At 39.0% G+C, this 25810-nt stretch overlaps 1 protein-coding gene across 2 annotated transcripts in view; it reads right to left on the reverse strand.

Annotated features, from left to right (window-relative positions):
• POU6F2 (POU class 6 homeobox 2) overlaps positions 1–25810 on the reverse strand; it is a 324761-nt gene that overhangs the window by 56641 nt on the left and 242310 nt on the right. For both annotated transcript variants that reach the window (XM_069769722.1, XM_069769713.1), the window contains exon 6: positions 1061–1207. In XM_069769722.1, the coding sequence (XP_069625823.1) occupies positions 1061–1207 (147 nt within the window). The remainder of the gene's footprint in view (positions 1–1060; positions 1208–25810) is intronic.

A 25810-nucleotide genomic window follows, 5' to 3' on the forward strand; every position in this document is an offset into this window, starting at 1 on the left:
ACCTGCTCTTCACAGTAAGAGTAGAAACTAAACATTAGATTCACATATCATCCAAGCTGCATCATTTCAATACATGTTTACCAGGGCCTAACATCCACATAAGCACTGTGGATATCACTGTACGTGCAATTTGTAGCATTTAGAATAATGACATTCAAATTGCTCAGTTACCAGGTCCCGTCATAAGTTACACTGACAGATTTGTTGCAGTGACTTTATGTGAAACAAGTAGTTGTGTTAATTTTAGTCCTACTAAATGCAATAAAGAATGACAGTGGCCACAATCTGAAAGGTACTTAAGCATGCTGCATCAATGGAATTATTTATATATGTATGGGTTCAGATGCATATCTTTCTGCGTCATATTAAGACTGAAACTGAAATAGTTTGCAACAAATAAACAGCTCACAAATGCAGATAATGCACAATCTCTCTCTTAGACAAACCATAAGTTTCTGTTTGGAAAATTTTCTTTAAAGCAAAAGTTTCTCCCGAATTGCATTATAGACTGGCAGATTCATTGCAAATTACTTAACTTCTTTAATCAACAAATGAGTAAGCCACCCAGTCAAATTCATCCCAGATACTTCATTACAATTTGTGTCCTTTACTTAAAACCTTTAATACCTTTTTAGAAATGAAGTAATACAGAAATGCTACAATCTGCAAAAAAGTGTAGTCTTAATAGTACAGTAGCACTTTAATATAGTTGTCTGTTATTAGGTATATATAAGTGGAAGAAGACAGCTGGTATGTTTGTTCAGAATCACAGGGTTGCTGGACTTTTAAAATACCATATTACTGCGCTATTGTGATCTTTTCAAAAGGCTGAATTAAAATAAAGCAAACCCTAAGCCCTTTCTGGCTTGAAAACACTTTCTAACAGCTCTTAACTTCCTCCCAGTTCTCAGACTTTCCATTTCTTACCTTGTCTGGCAAGTCAATATTTATTTATCTTCAATATGTGCACTTTTAAATTGCTGTCATACAAACGGAACTCATTTTTGTCCCAAGATCAGCCTGCCATTAGAATTCACTGTTTGCTCCATCTTCTACTCACCTGTCCTTGTGCATTAGTGACGAGTTGACCTGTGACCCCCTGAAGACTGGAGAGGGCATTGCCAAAGGCCTGGGAGCTTGCTATTGAGCCCATGGCTGCTGCTGCTGCAGCCGCTGCTGCTTGACTGGCTAGTGGATTATTAACCAGCTGAAAAAAGAAAGAGAAGATCATGGTAAACTCCCCGACAAACACAGAAACACAGAGTGCTAACTGGATAACACAAAAGTGATGGTGCTAACGTGGGTAAAAAACTGTCTACTCCAAGAGATTGAGTAGTTTTGAGAGGTTCTTATTTCTGAGACTTTAGTGTCTTTGACAATGAATGGTTTTTAAAAAGCCAGAGGAAATTCAATGTTAATGTTGAAGAATAAAACTCTTTTTTTACCCTTTATTCTCTCTTGGTTTTTTTTTTTGAGTTATGCTTGATGTGTTTCTTTAGGTTCAATGTGTTAATGCCGCAGGTCTAACAGCCTAATCCTGCTGCAAACAGCAATCAGTGAAAGATTAGCATTTGATTTGAATGGCAGTGGGATATTTACTTGGGGATATTCAGAACAGAGACTATTTTACTAATGACCCCAGAAATGAGAAAACCCTGCAGATCCTTTTATTTTATATCATTAAAGAACTGGTCTCAACATCTAGATAAATCACAGCAGAGGACTCAACCCTGTGATTAAGTTCAGTAGAAACTGATTAAAAATTCAAAATTAATTTACAAAATATGATACTAAGCAACTTACTGCTTCTCAACTGCAAATGATTAATTGAAGGATTCATAAATTTTCAGGAAGTGAGTTGTACTGCCCACTTCAGTCAGTTCTACCTGTGTGCTCCACATAAAGCATAGAGCACAGTCATGGCTTTCACCTTAGGAGACTATGGGAATCCCACAAAGGAACACTCCTATTAACACTTGGGTTTATCCAACATACAAAAATGTGTGTTTCTCTGTCAGAATCAAATGTCCTCCAGGAGTTGGCTTGTTCACTGGATTAATGTGAGGTTTATATTTTCTCATCCTTTTCTAAGAATGGACAAACTTTGAACCAAGCACACAGGGATAACAGTTAAAAAAAAAATAAAAAAAAATGCTGGGAACCATCATCACTGGGACAGCTGTCCTGAGAGCAATCGAAAAACCTGAGTTCAACAGGCTGAAAATGTATTTTAGAGTGGGTTTTCCCCCTAAGAATCATAGCGTTTTAGCAGAGCTTGCAAAATGCACATTAGCAGGGTAAAGTAGCCAGAAGTTTGAGGGAGAAAAAAGTCTGGGGACAGCAAAGACATTTTTTCTTAGGCTGAGATGAAAATGCTGATGCTAACTCAGAAAAGCTTAATGTTTGAGCTGAAATTAGTAGGAGTTCTAAGTCCTTAGATGACAAGTAAATTATCAATCCTATAGAAATGGAGAGTCACAGACACCAGTAAGGGATGTACTCCACAGACAGGCTCTGCTTCAAAATAGGTTATAAAAAATTAATCAGTGATTAGTAGATGTTTTAAGCATGTTACAGATATAAGTAGTGTGTATGTTATAGATGTTTAGAAGCACATCAGTAGAAGATGTCAGATATGGTTATAATCTATGCTTATAAGAAACCTACTCGTCTGTTGGACGTTGCGAAATCTACAACAATTGATTGGTCATACATTAAAACATGTATTAATCATTCATTAGCCCTTCATGAAGTATTGATAAATGGAACCTTGATATAAAGTGTTGCCTAAAGGGGTGCCTTGGGCACATCCAATCCCTCTAGAAATTGTAAAGTAAATAACTAAATAAAGATCGGTAGCAATGCTGGACAGAAGAGATTACTTTTTTGGAGGAAATATTTTGATTTGGAAAAAACTGTTACATGAATCTCCAAAACCAGTCCGTGGCATCCCATGGCAAGAAAATCAAGCAGGAATAAAACACAAAGGGGGAAACTGCAATGACTGCTTGATTAGGAGTCCTGATGAGCTGTGAAGTGAGCAGAGATGGGCACAATGACCGAAGCGAAGCTCGGTCCCTGAATGCAGAGTGCAAGCAATTCCACTGACTGCACAAGGTGTGAGCCCAAATGTAGTTCCACGCACTCCTCAGTGACTTAGGTGGTGGTGCCTGAGCATGGCAGTACAATGCCAGATAACAATATAGATAAACTTGTCTGTTTTCTGCTCAAAACAGTGACATTTCTTTATTGTCCAGAGCAGAAGTTGGTAAACCCTGCCTTCCGCTACAGCACTTCATGGGCAGCGCTGGGACTTGGAGGAATTCCCTTGTAGCTGTAAATATTTGGGGAAGAAAGGGGCAGCAGCAAAAGTGTAACACTTTCAGAAAAGGCCTTCTACAATCTTATTAGGAACCCATAAATTACTGCACCTATGATCCTACAGCATCTGACTGCAGGTATAAATGATAATCTTTGCACGGTTACCTAACATCAGCTAATAAACTACACTAGCTGCTATAGTTTACGGCTTCTGTCACATATAGGAACAGTTACTTGGGGAGCATAAGTAAGCTTGTAAATCTGGAAACTACAAAGGGTTAAAACCTTCTAAAAATCAGACTATCATCTCCTAGAATCTCCTTTCCATTTTTCTTGCTCCACTTTTCAAAAACTGTACATTTTCAAATACAACAATAAAATTTAATTACAACAAACCCTGGAGACACTCAGGATTGCTTTTAGTTGCATCACAGAGATAAGCTACTTATTAAAAATGATGGCAGAGCCTATGATATGCATAGGTACCCTGGATAGTACCATGTTCCAGGAAAAATCATAGTGAATGGGCCAACTCACAGGGTAACAGACTTCCAAGTGCATATAAAAACATCCCTATCTATTCATAAGTCTGATTAAAAATGAGAAGATGCATTTTCCTTTGAGTGCTTTGGGAAGCTGTTGACTGCAGGTTACACTCTGTTAAATTGTCCCCTTTTGTATCATGTGGAAATTGGGGATAGAGAAACACACCTCATTTCATTATGTGTAGACACCAAGGTAACTTCTAACACATTATACCTTGCTTTTATTTAAAAAATAAAATCTCTGACTTCAGAGGTTTATGCCATTTCCCACTGCAGGCTGGATCCCTGAGAACACTTACTGGAAATATTAGAAATATATTATGAAAGAGCCCACAAAGACTTCTTCCCATTTTGTTTCTGTATTTAAATAATGATTTAATTTGTGAGGCAGAGACATTTGGAGCTGTCAGTTCCAGTGCTCAAATTTCTGCTGCCACTCAAAACACCAGCCATAACAACAGGTAGTAGCAGCCAGCCCTCTCAAGGATGCCTCCGCTAATGACATGATTATATGGGGAAGCAAACTTCATGAGGAAGAATCTTCTAATAACCGAGTAGCTTCAGTACATTTTTCTGACTTCCCAAAGCAGAACTTTCAAAGGAAAAGCATATGAAAGTTGTTCTGCTCTAACTCAGTGTAAAGCAGGAGCCATTCCACTGCAGCAAGCAGAACTCAAATAAAACTAATGCGTAAAATGATGGGGGATGAAAGAGGCACTACTTATAAGATCCTAAAACTGTGACACGTGAAGTAAGAGTTTCTGGGCTTAAGAAATAGTCTTCAAAAAGAACAATTTCAAGAAAAGTGTGGTAGAGTCAATGCTGCAAGCAGCTTTCTTGAGAGCCGCAGATACTTATATCTTCTGGAAGAATACCCTCTGCCTCTCTTTTTTTCCAAAGCTAACTTGGTATCTCAGTGAATTTGCTGTGAGAAACTGATCAAGCATTCATGTATTGTTGAATACAAGATCAGATTTGATAGCCTACACAGTAATTTTACTTTTCTCTATAAAGGGCATATCCTACTAAATTTTCATTCCCCTGGTGTGGAAATCAAAGAGCCAGTTTTACTCATTACAACATCACTCATTCAAAAACAATATAAAGAAAAAACCAAACGGTTTGACTGATGAAAAGCCAAGACATTTCAGCATGCCAAGGCATCATATGAAAAAATGTGCCTGCAACCTGAAAGGTAAGGTCACTTTATGTAGTGCCAGTATAAGAATAAAGTTATATCTTGTGTGTTTTCTAAAGGACTTGTGGGAGAGGCTAAGAGTGAAGATACACTATCTGAATGCAGCAATGGAGAATGGAGGGACATATTGTGGACTAACAGCAGGCATAACTTCATTTTACAAAATAGTATCAGTGTTTTTCAGGAAGGCTGTTAAAAAATCACATTTCTGGATATCTCCTAGAGATTAAATTAGTGTAGAAAAGCAGTATATTTGATTAGGGACTAACAGATTGTCCTGGTTTCAGCTAGGATAGAGTTAATTGTCTTCCTAGTAGCTGGTACAGTGCTATGTTTTGAGTTCAGTATGAGAAGAATGTTGATAACACTGATGTTTTCAGTTGTTGCTAAGTAGTGTTTAGACTATAGTCAAGGATTTTTCAGCTTCTCATCCCCAGCCAGCGACAAGGCTGGAGGGGCACAAGGAGTTGGGAGGGGACACAGCCAGGGCAGCTGACCCAAACTGGCCACGGGGGGCCACATCTAGTGTACAAACTGGGGGGAGTGGGGGCGGGGGATCGCTGCTTGGGGACTAGCTGGGTGTTGGTCTGCGGGTGGTGAGCAATTGCCCTGTGCATCGTTTGTACGTTCCAATCCTTTCATTATTGCTGTTGTCATTTTATTAGTGTTATCGTTATCATTATTAGTTTCTTCTTTTCTGTTCTATTAAACCGTTCTTATCTCAACCCATGGGTTTTACTTCTTTTCCTGATTTTCTCCCCCATCCCACTGGATTGGGGGGAGCGAGTAAGCAGCTGCGTGGTGCTTAGTTGCTGGCTGGGGTTAAACCACGACACAGATCCTGTCTCTTATGCTCTCAGACAACCCATTCTGTAGGGAGCATCACACCACTAGATCAGCTACTGATCAGCTACTCAGAATGTTTGCCTAAACCAATGCTTTTCAAGGGAAAACAGAAAAATCTGTTTATTTAAATAACTCTAAAATTTGAGAAGAATTCAGCAATGGCTCTCAATCAGAAACACGTGACATTTTTCTATCCAGACTATGTGAAAAATGATCATAGAAATGAAATTTTTATTAGCATGGCATTTGCTTTCGTAGGAATTTTTAACTAAGAATCTATGTGAATTTTATCTGTGTTTAGATTATGAGAGAATTACTTGTTAAAATCTAATGGGTTTTATTCCCATTTTTTCACAGTGGCTCGTGAGACATATTCTGGGTAGTAGTCACTTGGCCTTAAGGGAAACAGACTGTTTCAAACTGAGCACAGGCTTCTGAGGATATTCTGGTACCTTCCTCATTACTGTGACTAGCATGATCATCTTTACTGGGTGTAGATGGCCAGGTTTTGGTAGCAGGGGAGCTGCAGAGAAGGAGGTGAGGAAAAAAAGTGAACACTACAGAGGGAACACCAAGGTCAGAGAAAGGAGGAGGAGGTGCTCCACAGCAGAGCAGGTATTCCCACTGTAGCTCTCAGAGGACCCCACACTGGGGAAGATGGATATTTCCTGATGAGAACTGTGATCCATGGAGAGCCCACTCAAGAGCACGGGAAAAGTGTGAAGAGGAAGGAGCAGCAGAGAGGAACTGTCATGGACTGACCACAGCCCCCCATGCCCCTGCACCAGTGGGGGTGGGTGGAGGAGTCAGGAGTGAAGGATTGAAGTTAAATCTGGCAGAGGGGAGAGGAAAGTTGTTTTAATATTTGTCTTTTTGTTTCTCACTACCTGAATCTATTTTAATTGGCAATAAATTTAGGTTAGTTATCCCCAAGTTCAGTCTGTTTTGCCTCTGACAGGGATTGGTAAGCAGTCTCTCTATCTTGACGAGTGAGCTTTCTCATCCTATTTTCTCCCCCATCCCACTGAGGCAGTGAGCGAGCGGCTGGGGGGGGGGGTGGCTGTTAGCCAAAGTTAACCCACCACACCATCCCATTACATTAACTGTAGACTATATCTAACAACAACAATATGCAAGTGTCTTCAATACTTTGAAGACACAGAAGCAGAGCATTCCAACCCAGATACCCCTATGCTTGGTTTCTAAACATGAATGAATTGATGCAGAAGTACAGTTCCCCTGGAAGTCCCTAGTAGCTCTTCTGGCAAATTCTTTACATAGTATTAATGCCTATATTCCCAATTGTCTTCAATATGCATATATACCTTGTACCAGTTGATAGCTCCCTGGACCTGCATTGAATCTCAAAATCCTTGAAGGGATTTTAAAAAAGACACTGGAAAGACTGCTTCAACTTAATCCTGGGAAAGCACATAGATACCACAGTGATGAGTGCCAAATAAATGTTTGTAATAATCAACAATAAGAAGACCACTTAGCATTTATATAGAATTTTGCAGCCAAATTTTTCAGCTGTGGGTGCCTGAGCTCTGCTGGTTTAATTTATTTTTAGGGTCTTAGGCAAAAATAAGTCAAATTTTCAAGAAACCTGTGAACATGCAGATCCCAAGAAAGCCAAGAGAGAATACATAGGTAACATAAAACAAAAGAAGTTAATTTTATCCAAAAAGATACTATGATCAAACATTTTGGAAACACTGTGTGTTTTAGATATCAGTTAGAGACTTTTTTTTTTTATTGTGACCCTCCCCTCCCTTGCTTTCAGTTTATGTAATAGGATAATTACAACATTTAACATTTATACATGAACAACAGGGTAATATGTCTAATAAAATGGCTGTCATAGAGCCTAACCATGCATAACTCCTTGAAAATATGCCCCAGCAGGCAAATGTTTGAAGCAAATCCCAAATTATGAAAAAAATAAATCTGTCAACATTTGGGTTTTGTACAGTGGTGGGATATGATCAACCTATAAACTACAATGTAGTTACAATATCCAGACCCATCCAATAATGTCTGGTTAATTCAAAACTGCACAGGTCTGTATTTGCAAATGGCTGTAGATGGTAAGGGTTCCAAATAGGCTGCTTAGACAGACATTTTAGTATATGCACATATATCAGAAATTTATGTGCAGAATACAATGTAGAGACAAGGATATTGGAATATCTGAAAGCACCAACTTGCCAGGGACACTTAAAATATCTGGTTCTCACAGATACTTAATCTGCTCATTATATACATTTATTGTGGCTGAGCTATTTGCTGTCTAAATCTATGCTGAATTTTCTATCAAGAATAAGTACCGATAGTGGTATCACTGATGCGACATGACTTGATTCGATGCAATGCGACACGACCTGACGTGATGGGAAGCACGCAATGCTCATGTACGCCTTGATATGGCACGGATAGAGGAGGACGCATAAAATTTCTCACAATATCTTTGTAAACAAGGTGCTGCTGGTCAAATTTGAACTAGTCTAAAAAACGACGATAATAACTTACAAAATAAAAAAGGCATATTTTTAATAGAGCCATAGCAAAGCAAATAAAGAGAAGACATCACTCCCAGATGTCTAGGACCAAACTGCTGGAGACATGAATAATGAAGAATACATTAAGGCACGGGCAAGGACTGAGTTGAAACCACCCTAGCCATTTTCATTTCTGCTCTATTAGTGACAGATAGAAAAGTGAGGAAAGGAAACTAGAGGAAAGAGATCCTGTTTGTGTCTAATCCTACAAGAGAAACTAAATCGAAGGTGTCAGCATGTCAGAGGCTGGGTCTTACATGTTTACCAAAAAGAAGAGCGAATATATTTAAATATATTTAATAAATATAAATAACTACAAAGAGTAGCTGACTGACTCCTTTAGCAGCAGGTCAGTACTTATACATTACCCACAGATTCTAGTCTTGTGGGTTCCTGACTGTCCACATTTATAACTTATAAGTATGAAATGTTCCAGAGATGTATAAGCTGGCACACACTGTTCCAGATTTTAATTAAACAGAGCCATCTTGGTTTAGTCTGGTTAGTTAACCTTTATGTTTATGCAGTCTTTAATATACCTACAACTGTTTATTTTATGCATGATGTAAACATACTGTAAACAAACTACCTCATCTGACTTGATGAAATTTTGCATTGCTACTAATCATAAATTGTATTGGTGCTCATAAAAGAGGAAAGAGTACTGAAAAAATTATCTGAATTCTCTAATTTTCTGAAGTAGATCCCATGTGTGGCAAGAATGAAAGCAAAGAGCATTTCCTAAACTTTCTGAAAGGGGCTGCAATTCAGCTCATTTCAGGTTGATTAGTTCCTTGGTTCCTGTGTTTGTCTATTTTAAAATGATTTATCTGGCTTCTGAAAGATCCTTTCCCCACAAGAAAAATGGTTACTTCAGGGCTCCCTTGCTGCTAAAAAAATGAACTCTTATCAAAAGGAAATTGCCATCTGTCTTCTCGGATAAGAGCCCAGCACTTGGGTCTCAGTGATCTAGCCTCTGTAGAAAGCGTGTCAACCGTAAGACACACCAAATTAATCTCCTTAATCTAAAACATTTATTTGCCTTTAATTTGAATGTGTGAATGGCATGTGCACATGTAAATATGACCATTTGCATATATAAATGTTAAAAATGCAATGTGAGGTCAGACCATGATAATATGATGCTTTATGTTGGGTATTTGAGAAAATATTTCTGAACAGTCTTGTTTTATAGTGCAATATGCAATCTTAGTATACATGCCTGGAACTGTTTATTCAAATATTCATATTAAAAATCAGACTTTTAGGTACAGACCTTCTCTTTTGCCCTTTGAAGAATAAATCCTACTTAATACTTAGGGACACATTGCTGACTGAGAACATATATAAGGCTTCCTTAAAAATTCTAAGCCAGCTACTCTACAAAGATCCTCATTTTTGAGGCTGGAAATACATCTGGATACTTTCATTTATTTGTAATGTAATAGTGTCACCAAATAGGTCTACTTCCATGTAAGCTAAGTGCTTACATTGAAGTCTCATTGACTTGAACGTGAACAAGATCAGATCTAAACCTGGACCTATATGGAATATTTTTCTTTTCACTGCTTTCAGCTCCAGACTTGACCTTACTAGATGCACCGCCCTGATACAAAGTTGAATGATACAGATGATTCCTGAATGCAGTAGAAAGATTGCTGGCAAAGATACAGCTCAGTCCAAAATCCAAACCTGGTTCTGAATCAAGATATCTAGACAGCTGGAAGGACTGAATCCTCTGCGGTTAGGTCAGTTTGCCCCAAAGTCAAAATGACATAAACACCATAATTGATACCATGTGTTTGAAAAGTTCTGTATTTTCCAGGTGTCATGGAGAATATATAAGATACCAAATCAGTTGAGACATTGATTTTTAATTAGACATTTGAGTTTTGCTGAAATCTCAGTATACAAAGTGAGATTTGAAAAGTGTGACCAAAGTTGAAGGAAGCATTTAGTTTGAAAACCTTACAGTCGAAACCACATTTCTAATAAAATAAATATAACAGGTGAGTGATAGCCACTAAAACAAGAAACCTGAGTAAAAGTCTGTGTGAAGGGAGAAGGCATGCAAACAAGGATGCTGTTCAACTGTTTGCTGTCTGTGTGTCAATGGGGAGATTACTGCTGCTAATCCTTTTCTAAAGATAGAGCAATGAACACTTAGGAGCCTGCGCTCCCCCTCCTTGCACCAGCACTATATGAGCATATTGCATCTCAGGTGGTAGCAGGCTCCTGCCACATTCACGTTTGGAAGGCTTAATTTGACTATAAACATGTAAGAAGTCACTAGCTCACACAGGACTGACTACAGCACTTTAAAGCCACTGTTTATACATACATACACCCACTGTTCTCTTTTTCACTAGCAGTCCTGCTCTGTACGTAAAGCTACATATAAACTGGTAACAACTGTGTGTTTAACATGCCAAAAATTGTGCTCTTAATGCAGCTCCTACAGAAGAGGAAAGGCAGAAGCGTTGATAGTTTAATGCAGTCACATATGTAACATTTCCACAGAGCACCCTCCCTCCTCTCAGGCACTTCCATCTCATTTGGTGTCAGCAAGAAACCTGCTCCCCAAAATGAGCTGCAAGTCCTGCCCCAGAAGCAGCACTGCCAGAGCATGCTTATGCATGCTGCACGGGACTGCGCTCAGCATTAACTACGTGATTCCAGGTTTAATTTTGTTAGTGTTCTTCTGAGAGGTGTACAGAACATTTACCAGTTATTTTAAATTTACTGATTGCCTCGAAAGCCTTTTTTTTTTTTTTCCCTTTTCTTTTCTTTTCCATAATCCAGTCATGTCACACCTTTCCTGTGTCTCCTCTCTGGGTTTTTCTGGGAGGGGGGTATAATTTTTTTTGCCATGATATACCGTCCTTCCACTTCTACCTATTTGATTCCTTTTCTCTGATCTCTTATCTGCAGTCTCAGCCACTTTGCTCATGTCACTCTGGATCTGGTCACAATAGGTTTTCCATATGGGAGTTCACACGGAGCTGCAAAAGCAGCAGTAAATCTACTGTGTCTGTAATGCTGCCATATTAATTCCTAATCAATTTCAAAGCTGTATTTGAAACTCATATATTTCACTTCAGCAAAATCAAAATACCGTCAAGTTGCCGACAGCAAATGAAACTTGGAAATATAATTAAAAACACATAGGCTAGGAATGTATTGTTTCTGAGGTCTTTGCAATTGCCACTGTGCTAGGCACTATAAATTGATGGCAAGAGGGTATATGAAACTGAGATCCTCTTATAAGAAAAGCATAGCTCCATATTGCTTGAGGTAACAGAAGAACTGCTGTTAGCTGAATGTGAGTGATGACTGCAAGTATAAACTGAAGAATTTTTTTTTGCTGCAAGGATCAATTCCAAACCGGTTAAAATCTGAGGCTGAGATCCTGCAAAGACTGCTTAAAGTTAGCCTGCATGCAAGTCCTAATGCAGTCCTGGGTAAACTCGAGAGAGTTTGTGTTAGTGTGTTCCTGTGACTGTGATTTTTCCAGTTCACAGATAAAGATGTGGTGTGACTTATACTCCACATTATACATGTCACTACATAAAATCACATGAAAATATTGATTTACCCCTATGTTGGTATTACTGTATTTTAAACAAAAGTCATGGCAAGGTTTAGCTCCTATTGTCCTCTTTGTTTTGTGTGGAGGTAGAATGTCAGAAATAATGCCTACATTATTATTCAGTATCTGCTACTGGCTGAATGCATAGCCTGGGGAAAGTCTAATTATCATTTACAATAAATAATTTCCTCCATATTTATTATCAATGGAAATCTACTCATAGACATTCAGCCAAGGAATTCTGCTATATGGGCAAAAATATGTACTATCTTTTTCAACAGCAGCTCAGCTTACAACCTGAATGTCTGTCGCTTTTTCATTAAATTCATTATTGCCTTATTGTACCTAGAGTCTTGTTCTTCCATAAGGCACTGTCAATAGACAGACAGCTGAATTTCTTCATGTTCTAAGTATTTTCTACTTTTATCTGTTGACCAGATTCACAAAATATTTATGGGCCCTGTAGCAATTCTTGTGCTTTACAAAACAAGGGATTTTCTTGTGCTAAAAATAACGTAAGTTCCAAGTTCTTGGTCTGATTCTGATTTCTCTTCACAGGGATATAAATCTGGTGTAATTTTAATGAGGTCAGCAGAGTTGCAATTGGTTAAAACAGAGCTAACTACTGTCAGAATCAGCCCCTTCAATTTCTTGTAGGCTTCACATCTGCAGTAAGGGGGGAATGATACTTTCATTTGAAATACTAGAATTAAGTAATTACACTGATATTTTATTTAAATCAAATAGTGCCACCAAAGGCCTGTATTTTTTTGTTGTTGTTTCATTTATGCCACTGTAAACTAGAGAAGCTATCCATTGAAGTCAGAAGTCAAAACATTTACACCTACAGCTGTGAAACAAATGGATTTTTCTGTTTGGAGACTGAAGAACTCCCTCGAAACACCCTACTCACCCCCTCAAAAAAAACCCCCAACAAACCAATAACAAAACACAGTTCAGGTAGACCTGAAGTGAAAAAAAAAAAATGGTAAAGAAATAAATTTTAGGTCACACGAAACACTTAGTTCATACCAAAATGATTTCTTGAAAGGAAACGTAAAATGGATCACCCTCACAGATGGGTGTTTTATAAATTGAGTGGAAATATTTTATTTCAAAGAAATCATTCTTACGTGCCTTTTCCTAATCTCACCCACTATGGGGTGGGAGGAACATATATATGTTTCCAACTATTTGCCAAAACAGACCTTTGGAAAGGGTGCAGTCTGCAGACCTCTTTGCAGCCATTGGTACTGGTGGGTGCTACTGGTAATTCTGTCAGTAAAAGGGGTAAGCCAAAGGTCAAAAATGTTTTTGCAGGCAACCCAGTCAGACAATGCTGTTGTTCTAACACACCTCCAACAAGGCAGAAACTGATGAATCCAGCCTGAGTGCAATTAAGGCAGGACTCTTCCACTACACCTATCACATTCGTATTGTTTATACATGCAATAAAACAAATACTCCCTATAAAATATGAGGTATGTGCTGTATGCTTTCCAACCTTAAAGCTGAATATATCCCCTTGAAAAGAAAAACTTCACAGAGGGCATTCGCATGGTTTCTTACTGTACCAGGAGAAAAAAGATGAACAGAAAATGGATGGCCTAGTTTTAAGTATGTATTAACTGAACACAAAACGAGGGTGCAGACAGTCTGCATTGAATTGTTTCCTCTTTCAACAACGGCAATCAGCGGGAAGGTAACAAGCCTCTTAGTTTCACCTCAAAGAGACAGACAAGGACTTTGAATTGCAGAAGACCTGGTGAACACCAGCCAGCTAGAAAAGGCAAACAAGATCAACAGCCTGAACTAAACCAGAAGTTATTACTTCTGCCTGGGTCCAGCAGCCAGTTTTTTGGTTGTAGCTGCAAGCGAGCGATGTGATTGTGCTGAGGGGGGATTTTCTTTCCCTCTCCTGAAGACCCTGAGCCAGCTGAGCATTGCAGGTTGCTAGGGCATCTGAACCAAGATCTGCAGGGAGCGAGGGACAAGGGTTCATTTGGCAAGTTCACTGTAATGCAAGGATTCCCTGACATTTCCACTGTTGAATCCGACACTGGGGGATACCAAAAGGCTTCTTTTCCCCACTGGTCTGACAAAGACCTAATTTAAAGCATATTTACCTGATATACTGTTAAAACCCCAAAATATTTCCCTTGATTTCAAGAAAATTACTCTACTTATTTAAATCAATGTTAGTGAAATCAGACCTCTCCCTTTGTTCCTAACTAACATTCATCCAAAAATAGTGTGCCTCTTAAGAGCTATCAATGCAACAGGTGGAGTCCCATGGAAGTCAGCATAATTGCACCAGCTTAAAGCAAGGCAGAATTTAGCGCATTGATGCTGGCTTGTGAAAAATAAATCAGAAAATTTATGGATATTAAAACCAGTGTTAAAACAGGGTGTTTTATACAGTAATTATAAGGTTATTTCTCAGTAATTCAATCTACTGAGGGTGAAAATATCTTTTTTATTGTTGCCTATGATGGTAATAATTCTCTCTGGCATCTCTAAAAGCAACAATAGCTTTTCATTGATTTTGCTTAAAAGGAAAGTTCAGGGTTAGAAAATTAGTATTTCATGTGGAAACATGAAAAACTTTCCAAAGTATATGCAAAGGAAATAGTAATAATTATGTTTGAGGAGGAAGGAAGTCTTGTGATTAGGGTCCCTGGGTAGAGATCTAGAAATCTCAATAGGGGTCCAATTCTTCCACATATTTTCATTTCTTTAATTTCCTGTCTGAAAAATGAGAATAATAAAATTCCCTTTCTTTCATCCTGTTTGTTTGTTTTCTCTTTAGATAATACACCTCAAAGTCCATTAGGACTGGATTACATATGCACATGCACCAAAGTAAGGCAAGATCCAAATTAAAATAAATTTTCTTATTTCAGGGTAAATCTGCATGTGGAATACTTCTTCCTGCTCCCTGCATGGTACATAGTGATTTATGTATTTATCCACTACTTATATAAGTTGGGCACTTAAGCCCCTGCCATAATGTATATACAGATAATATTAATGGAGACCAAAAAATTCCTCTGAGGTACAGGAATGAACATCTAAGTGAACTAGCAAAGCTGCTCACAAAATGTAGGTCTTTAACTAAGAAGGATATAAATGGTAAAAATAACTACAAGGAGGAATTTCAAAGTGAAGGCTGACTTTACACAAGGAAATGGTAGATTCAGGAGACCATAGTATGTATGTCTGGATCTGCTGCTGTTTATAAATTAACTGGTTCAACTTTGTTGACTTACATTATCAGAACATCCTGCATAAATGAAAGCCTTGTCTTCTCTCTGAAGTTGCGATCTGACAACATATATATTCTTTAGAAAAAACTAATTTTACCATTAATGCTCTGGAAACTTCCTGTAAGATAAATCTATTGCTCAACTTGCCACTGCAGTGGTGGGGAAATCCCTGATGCATCCTACCGTTCCTTCTGGCTTTCTGTTTATTCACACTCTTGTAGTAAACATCACATATGATATTTTGTTTTTATCAAGTCCTATTTTAAAATCAATTACAGCAACTCATATAATGCTTACTTGAGCTCTAGACCTATCACTGCCTTATTATGCAGAAAAGATGACTCACTTGTATAAATGACCCTCATCAGATAGCTGTTAAAAGATAATAAAATCAGGGAGGGAAATTGTATGTCAAGCCACAAGAGCTGTACTACAGAGTACTACAGGCCCCTTATTTATGATTGGCACTAACTGGCCTCCAGGTTGGTGGGCAGAGATGAGTAGCCATGGATGCAAGGCCTCATCCACTCATCTGTACAAGTGGCTGTTGCGTAAAAGAAGGGTTGATGATACAGTGGACAGCATTAAGGGAGCTCTTGTTCTGCCTCTCGTCTGTCACTGCTGGGACACAGATGGTTTTGTCTCCAGCTGGAGCTGCCCTGGTGGCAGCCAGCTCCCCACATCACTGGCAGTGTCCTGGGAACGGCTTCTGTCCCAGGAAGGATGGCTCTAATTGGCCTAATTTGTTTTCTTGTTTGGGTTTTTTTGGGGGGGATACTTCTAGGCAGGTATTCTTTCAAATGTTACCAATCATACCCTACTTCAGGGTATTCTTACTGCCAAAGACCTACTTTTGCCTCCTTGCCACTATCTCCTCATTGCTCGGAGAAAGTTGAAGAGTCAGTAGAGACCATGTGCTCCTGCATGCTATCCCATGGAGCAGTCTGAGTACAGGGTGCCTTTGAATCTTCAAAATACATTTATTAGCCAGAACTGAAACTGGAGGTGGTGCTTTACTCAGGGGAACTCAACAGATAATGTTGTAAGGGCATCTCAAGTTAAGATTCTACTTACACAGCTGAGATTTACGTCTAGTGCTTACTACCTATTCCTTACAAATGTCCTGGATTGGATAAGCAGTAACAAAGACAGTGGGAAAAATGTGCATAATCAAATTATTCTTGGGCTACCCTTTACCTCCAAAAAAGGGTAAAAGTTTGAAAAGACCTAGTACAGCTGGAGGCCTGCTCTTTGCTTACACCAATGTAAGGAAGCTAAGAGTCAAGCCCTAACACTATAAATCCAGAAACTTAAAAGTAAAAATAAATGGACAAATAATCAAATTACAGTATTACTGAACAAACATGCAGCAATAAAAAGAAAGGAACTCCACAGCAATGTTGTACATGGAACATATTTGCCAAACCTGCATCAAAAATGTCCTTGAAGCCAAATTACAAAAGACAACAGGCATAAAGGGAAAACTGAGAAAAAAGAATATAAGAAGCAAAAAAGCAATCACAGTTTAATTGGTTGCCTTTAGGACTGAGCCCTGGAAGTCCATGACTCTGAGTGTGTATGAATGTGTGTTTGTGTTTAAGAAATGTGCAAGAGAAAATACATGAAATGCAGGATTGCTCCATAAACTTTAACAAACAAGTAACAGCCTAATATAGGTTACCATCTAATATAGGCTACCATCTACTATAGGTGATATGCTATATCAAAGCAAAATCAAGAAATATGTCATGTATAGGTTTTGGAATGTTCCCATTACCCAAGCAGAATACAAGTAAAAAAATGTATATAGAGATTAATCTCACGAAGGATAAAGAAAATTACAGGTCTTAAATTATATTTACAGAACCAAAGCACTGCTGAACTAATAAACGAAGTAACTAATTCTCACTTATCAACACAAGAGTGCTGAAACATAAAAAAGTGGAATCACAAGAATGACTATCGAAATTATTATTTTAAATCAGACACACGACATACAACACATCATAAACTCACTAAATCCTAGATTAGGAATAGAAGAGAGAAGACTATAGGTAAATCAAAACACTTATGTATTTCTGTCATCTTTCTGCATCTCATGAAGCCTATACACCAGTCCTGCTGTGCAGAAGATCTAGGAGATGATAGGCATACATAAGTCATTGCATAAGAGATGAGCCTTTAATCTGCATGTGATGAAACATGCAGTCTTTTTGACTAGTGTTCTTTTTAGTTTTACAAAATAGTGTCACAACTCTTCTGATATACCTTACATTAGTACAGGAGAAAAAAACTTGCAATAATGCTTCTCCCAAGCCCATACTCTGTCACAAAGCTATAAAAATGGCCTGTGTGGGAATACAGTTAGCCAACACCGCAGTCACACTTTTGTCTTCTTTCCATCTGTTTGGGGAATGCCCCCAACACCTACTTTCAGACACTAAAGTTACAAAGCCAGTCACCCTTCATTGTCTCTATAGTTGGTAAAGGGAAACAGATGCTCTAGGGGGTAATTCAGAGCTTGCAAGACAAGGCCCTTTTCTGAGCTGTCTTCCAGAGAGGACTTTTTCCATTGACCATGGGGCAATTGAACATAAGTTTAAGTGGCTCAGTTGGACGGCATGTACCAAAGGCACATACAAAGGGCATGTACCTTGTACCAGGACCCATTGCAAATGGAGTTTTGTGGTTTTCCCAGGTTTTGGCCACACTGCACACCAAGTCCTGCTGCCTGACTTTGGGCATGTCTATGCATTACTTAAGGATTTAAATTTGAGCAGAGAGAGGTAAGAACCTGCATTAAGGGCCTACCTCTGAGCCCTGACTATATAGTTTAGCTCCCAAATGACATGTTTAAGTCAAATGATCATTAAGTTAAATGAGAGAGTGAGTATCTCTGCATCTAAAGCAGAATGATAGATTCAAGGCCTTGCTGCTCTTATCTTCAGGAATCTGTGACCAGTCTCTGAGCATATATACTGACTTCTTATAGCGAAAGGAAACTGTAAAGAGCAGCAATACAGAAGTGCTTGCTCCGGCCACAAAAACCGTTGACTGTGCTAACATGGTAGTCCCTTTCTCCCTGCTTTTCATTCAGCCTAGTTATCCTGGGTACAGCGTTAACGAAGACAGACCTCTGCACCAGCTTCAGTGCCACCTCACAGTTCTGTATTGCACAGGGCAAGTCCAAGAGCCTTAGGCCATGGTACAGAAAATCTGTTGTGCTTAAATTATGCTTCCCTTTAACCACATGCTCATTTCCCCTGGACAATAAAGGTGCGGTCCTGAATGTACTCCATGTTATAAGGAAAGTGTTAATAATTTTGCCCATGTTTTTAACAAATGAGTACATAAACCTCTGACAAAATAATTAGAAATTAATCCTTCGATTCCTCCTTAGTGTTTGTTCTTCACTGAGTATCCCTGGTTGGTTGTGATCCTGTTTTCTGCAGTTGTTGTACACTGCAATATTATACTGGAAGAGAACTTGCAGAAAGTCCTGTCACACCCCCAACCCCCATCTTTGCTTTTAAGCTTTACTTATGTCTATAAAAAAGTAAAGAAAATATTTCATCTCCTAAAAAGAACAGCTGAATTTATGCCCATTATGGTCATTATTACTAACAATAGCACTACTATTGGTATATCTTCTCATCACAAACTTTTTAAGCAGGGGTCAATAATCTCTCTGGGAGTTCATAAAATGCTCAAAAGCAAAACAACAAAATTACTCCGTGTAAATCAGCCTGATGCAGATGAAATCACATTCCATTTGAGGGAGAATACAAAACAATCCTACAATCTTCTGAATGTTGCTTTAATGTAGACTTCTTTCAAGAACTTTAGAAACTACCATCCGAACAGTAATAGCCCATAGAACATTGTAAACAGCTTATTTTAGATAGAAATCACATCACTTCTAAAATAGGGTTCATGTACTGACTGGCAATCAAATAGGGTGAACCAACTGAGTAACACTGTGCAAGTTTTCCCCTCTGGTTTCAGCTTTTCTTGGAGGATTAAGGTCTGGAAACTCAATTTGTTCTACTATTATATTAACTATAAAGGATAGTCTCTTGCTAGTTGGCTCACCATCATGCCAAATCCTAGCACTTTCAAATACATCTATTTGATATCTAGACGTTATCAGTCCTCGTTCCCCGCCCCCCCCCCCCCCCGCAAAAAAAAAAGAAGTGAAAACAAAATCTACTTGGAATTAATCAAAGAAAAGTTTTTTTCCCCCCATCATTACTTTCTGGAAAAAAGAAGATTCAAATACTCTATATTATAAAAGGAACAGGCTTTATTGTTGTGTTGTGAAGAATACGTTAATCAAACTGAAAGGTAAAGAAACTGCATTTTTTACTTTTGTAATGTTTTAACATGAGATTCTTTTATTAAGAAACAGAGCTTAGGACACTATTTCTTAGAGAATGATCGTTCCTTAGGAACTCAGAAAATCTAGGTCCTAGTTCTGTGCCTGTCAGGCTCCCTGAGTGACCTTGGACAAGCTAGTTAATCTCTTACTAACTCATTTCTCCATCTGTAAAGTGTAGATAATCATAATTCCTTTGTCTCGCTTGTCCGCTAAGACAGGAACGTCTTTGGGAGCAGAAAATGTTACAGACTATGTGCTCACACTCCACACAGCCCAGTGGCCTGTGACCTTAGCCTGCTCTTCTAGGTCCTTTCCTAACACCCACTCCTACTCTTCATCTTCTTTATCTATATCATCTTTGTTTTGCAGGAGCAGATGGAGCTGTGAACTGCTCTAAGATGGCAACAGTGAACAGCCAGTATGACTGCTGATCACTGTGATTTGGTTCTGACACTCCAGTAAGGCACAGTGTGATGCAGGGTAGGCAAAATTACTGTGCTAAAATACAGACTAAGGCATTAGAGATGTCTGGCTAAGGAAACATCTTTGAAAAAGATAGTTTTTAAGGCTGCCTTTTCCATAGTCTTTTTATCAGTAATATTTTAAAGCGTACTCATCTTAGCAGAGTTGGGGCAATAATTCAAGCTAAATAGATTTATTTAATGTATTTTTGCTTTCAGTGTTGTCTAGATTGGTGAAAAGGAACTACCTGTATATTAAAAATGCTACTTTAATGACAGAATGGAAAAGCCAGCAAATGATAATGCCTCCTAGTCAGCTAGAAGTGGAGTAAGTGCTAAGAGCATCATTAGAGCTTCAGAAATCACTGAATGCTGCAACAAGAAGAGTTTGGGGCTGAAAGCAAGCCTGGCTGTTGATGAACAGAGGCAGCTAATGCTACCCCATGCTTTACACATTACTCTTTTCCACCCAGCCTAAGGATCCTGTAATCCCCCATTTCAGCTGACTGGTAGCCTGCTGTTTTCTGGAAAGACTTTCCTGTTGCTGCCCAGGCCTGGTGGCTGCATGCTCCTAGGCCCTCTGGAAGGAATTCAGCAAAGAAAAAACAAGGAGAATTACTGGGTGGAGGAAATGGGCTGAGAAGGGGACCCTCTTAAAAAAAAGATGAGGGGTAGGGTTTAGCTCCACAAGGGCACTCTGTGAAATTATGGAAGGGTGAGGTGCAAGCTGGCACTGTACATTTATGGCACACATTCTTGGACAATTCTACACAGCGCTTGCTTGTTCTGCTGCTGTGTCATTAATTCTGGTTGGTAGTAGGAGGGAGAGAAAAACCTTAAAATAATTGCTAAGAACATAATTTGCATTTAGGAGATCACACACTAAAGGTTATGCTGAGGTTTCCTGTAGAGATGTAGAGCAGAGAGCAGTAGTGTCCTGGCTCTCCCACAGTTTTCAGCAGCACTCAACTGCTTCCTACAGGCTAGAGCCAGGAATGAACACTGTTTCCAATATTTATATACTGCTTTTATTTCTCCTATATTTAGATACTGTTTTTATTTTCCCTGGCTGCTCCTGCAGCTTCTGAAAGTTTTAGGAATTTGAGTGAATTCCTAGCCACAGGGAGTGTGAGGACTCAACCTGTGGGGCCTGATGGGATGCAGGATACAATACTCCTCATTATCAGTTTGGCAGCCTGGTGAGATTCAGCTTCCACCACTTGCCAGTGGCAGACAGGACAGCCACAGCCCCTTTGTGCCATTCGTGTATTTGGGACTCTACATACAGACATCTCATGTTCCTTCTCATTACAGCAGCCCACCCCACAAGCTTTTCTCAGTTTGAAGAAGATGGCCCCAAACTGACCGTGACATTGATACTTAATGTACCCTAGCAGCTACGGGCAACTTCTCCAAACATCTTAGACACTTTTTCCCCTTTCTTAATAAGCGTAATTAAATCTTAGCCCACTGCTTTGAGACTGACTGATCAGTTTTCACACATTTAGCCTGTTACATACAGAAGTAACCAAGTTCCTTCGTAACACAGAGCACACCAGGGAGAGAGATCAGGAGGTAGAACACCTTTCATTCCTACTTGGGCATGTTCTTAACCCAGTGATTTGTCACTGCTACCTAGAAGAGAAAAACAAACACAAAATTGCCAAGTGTATAATCCAAGTCCCAAAGCGCTTGACATGAAAACATTGCTGTTATTTTTAAAGTTGGAGTATATCTTGTCTTGCATGCCAAATTTAATACAGTGTACACTTTCCCACTCTAGTCAAATAAGAAATGCTTAAGGGAGTGCCTCTTTCACTAGGGGCTGCCAGTACCAGATGCTGATTTACCATTCCTGGAAGCAGGGTAATGCTTTTGTGTTTCCAGGATCAGATCCGGCCTTACTGCGTGAAGGACTTCTTAATGTCACTAGGCAGGGAAGGCTCTGAACATGGTGCTGTGCCCAGAGCTCTACTGATGCTTCTCACGTGCAGAGCTTTTAAGAGAAACTCAAGGATGAAGACAAGTCACAGTCATAAAGTTTTAGTTGTGCTATGAAGACAAACTTCCCCAAATTCACAGTCACTAAGATCAATCTTGCTTATACTGCTTTCATACTGATGTATCACACTTGACCTTCTACAGAGTTGGTCCTGATTTACACTGGCATGAAATGAGTATTAGACTTAGGGTTTGATTCAGGACTAGACAAAAAATCTGACTAATGCTGTCAACAGAAAAAGGAAGATCACATGTTGCCAATTGCTTTGCAATGAATATTGATCAATATTGAACTTTGAATTAATGTGCTGTCTTTTATGAAGTCTTCGTAAAAGTTTGCTATAGATGGAAGTATGAATCAAACATCAGGACACTGCAAATAGTGAACAAAGCAGGGCATTACTACTTGTAATAAAAAGAAAGAAAGAAGTGTTTCAGCTTATCAATCTATTTTCTGTAACTAATTTAGGCAAAGGCATTATCTGAGCTCTGTTTTATCAACCATTGTTTGTGATTGCTGCTTTTCTCTATCACAACACGTATCTAACCTCATGCTCCCAGATTATGACTTTCCTAGGATCTGACAGATTTGGCCAGTCCTATATGAAGACTGAGAATGAGGGTTTCCTGAAAAAGATTAGATACAAGTATGAGGGCCATCTTCACTCTTCTTTGCTCCTTCCTCCTCTGTGATCTCTTTTCCTAGAAGGGAAGAGCCAGCAGATCTCTCTTGATCCACTCAGATTTTGCTTTAGTTTATTTCTGTTCATTTTAGTGGCCACATGAATCCAATCTTTCTTACTCATTATAATGGTGTATGGAGTAAAGGGAATACAGAGAAAGCAGTACTAGCTAAGAAACAGGCTGTTGGGGGCTTCAAGAAGCATCTGCCCTGAAAGACCAGAAGAGAAAGGCAAGGATGAGTACCAAATAGTTTAATACAAAATTAGAAAAACAGCATGTAAGTTAAGCCTCCTGTAATGCTGTGTAACAATACAGAAGAAATGTTGCTGCAATTCATAATTGATGAGCTTCAGACATAAAGATATTTCTGAGCAGATCAGAAAAAAGTCACCTGTTAGTATTATAGCATGCCACTAATGTTGGAGGCTTAAAAAAATTTAAGTGGAGGCTCTGGTGGGCCCACTAATTGGAGTTAATGAAATATCACAGTCTAGATGTTACAGCAGGATCATGGAATTTAACATTTCCTTGACTTTACTCCCCATATTGCGGGCTATTAACATGGAATTAAAGCAATGTCCTCATATCATGGCTATAACATGGGAATATTAACTAGGAAAATGTAACTCCAACTTAATGGAATACGTTCACCACTTCAGGTCTTTTAGATACAGTAGAAGTAGAGGAATACAGTCAAACTGTTGAAAGTTTACAGGCTATTATGCTACCTTCTTCCCCTAGAAATACCACCAGACCTTTTAATCCTCCACTGTGAAAAGAGATGAAAACCTGCCTCCTGCATGATATTTTGACATTTCCATAACCTGTCCTAGCTATAACAAAGTAAAAATTAAAGAAAAACACTTGAAACTTATGAATTCCTTGAAACTACCACTTAGCTTTCATATTTGAGTGATTTGCAGCCAGAGATTTGATCCAATTTGTCTTCTATTTGAAATGTTTTCACCTGTGCCCATTTCCAGGAACCTCTGGGTATTTTACTAGCATAGATGCCAAGTGGCAGATAGGTCTACACTGTAATCAGGAGCAGGTGGAGTCCTACCCGAGCCCATTGAGTTCATGCCAATGCCACAACAAAAATGCAGTAGTATGGACTTCAGCATAGGCTGTATAAGTGTGCCTGGGATCCTGCATGTTTGCTTGGGTGGCTTGTTGCATTTAATGCCCTATCATAGTGCTTTCACTCTTCCTGGCACTGAATCTCGCTTCACAAAACCTAGCTTGGGGTATGTCAACATCTCTGCAGTTTGCAGGGCAGACCTAGCCCGCACCACCATGCATTGCTAGAGGCCTCAGATTCCACAGGGAAAGAGGTTTATTCTGCAATACCTGGAAAGAACAAGGAAACAACTCATATTTCGACCCAGATGCGCTGCTGTTAAAGACTCTTTGGTCATAGCACTTATTTGTTTTGCACATAAATGCAGTTATTTTCTTATCCCGTCCCCAAGAGATGATCAGCACTGTAGTACTATAGCACCAGCCTCACAAAGAACACTCTGCAGATGTATGTCCATCTTGAGGCTCCCCCATCTGCCTGGCCTGTAATGAATCTTAAATTTTCTCAAGATCATTGCTTATCACCTGAACAAGTGCTGAAGAGTAAATGAAAATAGCCATCCCATGAAAAAAAAAAAATCATTTAATGGCTGAAACAAAATGCCATCACTGCTGTGATAACAAAAGGTTTAAAGTGCATTACTGTCACTTCTCTATACACTTGAGGGCTGGCTACTGGGTCAGATGGTGCAACAGTCCATGTAATCTCCTGAATGGAAAAAAATTAGGCTCAAAGTGCCAAATAGACGCCCACAACATAATATCAGGTAAAACAAACACACTCCTCCTAGCCCCCCTCCCCCCCAAATGTTACAGAAATAGAGAGAAATTCCAGTCATTTCTCATTACTGTGAAGGTCAGCCTAGCTGGGAAAATTGTTTCTGCTTTACAATTCCCCAAACTGTAGAAAGCAGTTAGAGTTCTGGACAAAAACTAATGTTGCATTCAAAGGGAAAAGAGGCTGATATGGCATTGCTGCAGTAATAAGAGAATTTTTTACTCTTTCCACTTCCCTGTGAACCTAATCAACTGTGACATGAGAAAATATACTGGGCTCACCCAGCCAGAATCTGACTGCCACCTGAAAATGTCCTCAATATTCCACTGTTTGGGACTTTACAATGATCCTTCCGACATCAATTTTGTACATGTACATCAAAATGCCATTAGAAATGCTTACAAACACCTCCTGCTCACAGGCCTGCACTCAGAGTCCAATCGAAGTCAGGCTGTAAAGACTCCCCAGTGGTTGACTAAAGGTTTCTTTCGATTACTCATATGAAAGCATTTGGTTATGGAAAGGCATCTTGGAGGAGCCTGGGGGATCTAAAGATCTCCCCCCGACCTCCCTTGTAAGTGCACTCGAATGTCATTAGGCGCAATATATATTGAAGGTACTTTAAAACCTGCCTTTAACATTTAATTAGTATCTGTTGACTTATTAAGTTTCCTCATTCTCCTTGAGATTTAACAAATAAGCCATACCTTTCCAAGGCTGCAAGTATGTGGCAGGGAGTGGGAAGGTGTACTGAAAGGAGAGAATGAGAACACATGGTATATATATCCTATCACACTCAGTTACATGAATGGTTATGTTCCTGCCTTCATATACATGAACTAATGCACACATACACCACATACATGACGCAGCTGTAAATTAATTTAGCCTTGATAAATGCTTTGCATATTTAATGCATTTCTTAGTGACACTTTTATTATTTCTCAGTGATGAGAAGCTGAATAAATCTCATGCACCTGAACACAATGATATTATCATCCTCTTCTTTTGTTCTAATATTTACAGGAAATATTACAAGTGTTTGACATATAAATCGAGCATTTGACTGACTTTAATAACCATGTGATCAATAAGAAGTGAT

Source organism: Haliaeetus albicilla, chromosome 2, assembly GCF_947461875.1.
Source record: "Haliaeetus albicilla chromosome 2, bHalAlb1.1, whole genome shotgun sequence".
Taxonomy (NCBI): Eukaryota; Metazoa; Chordata; class Aves; order Accipitriformes; family Accipitridae; genus Haliaeetus; species Haliaeetus albicilla.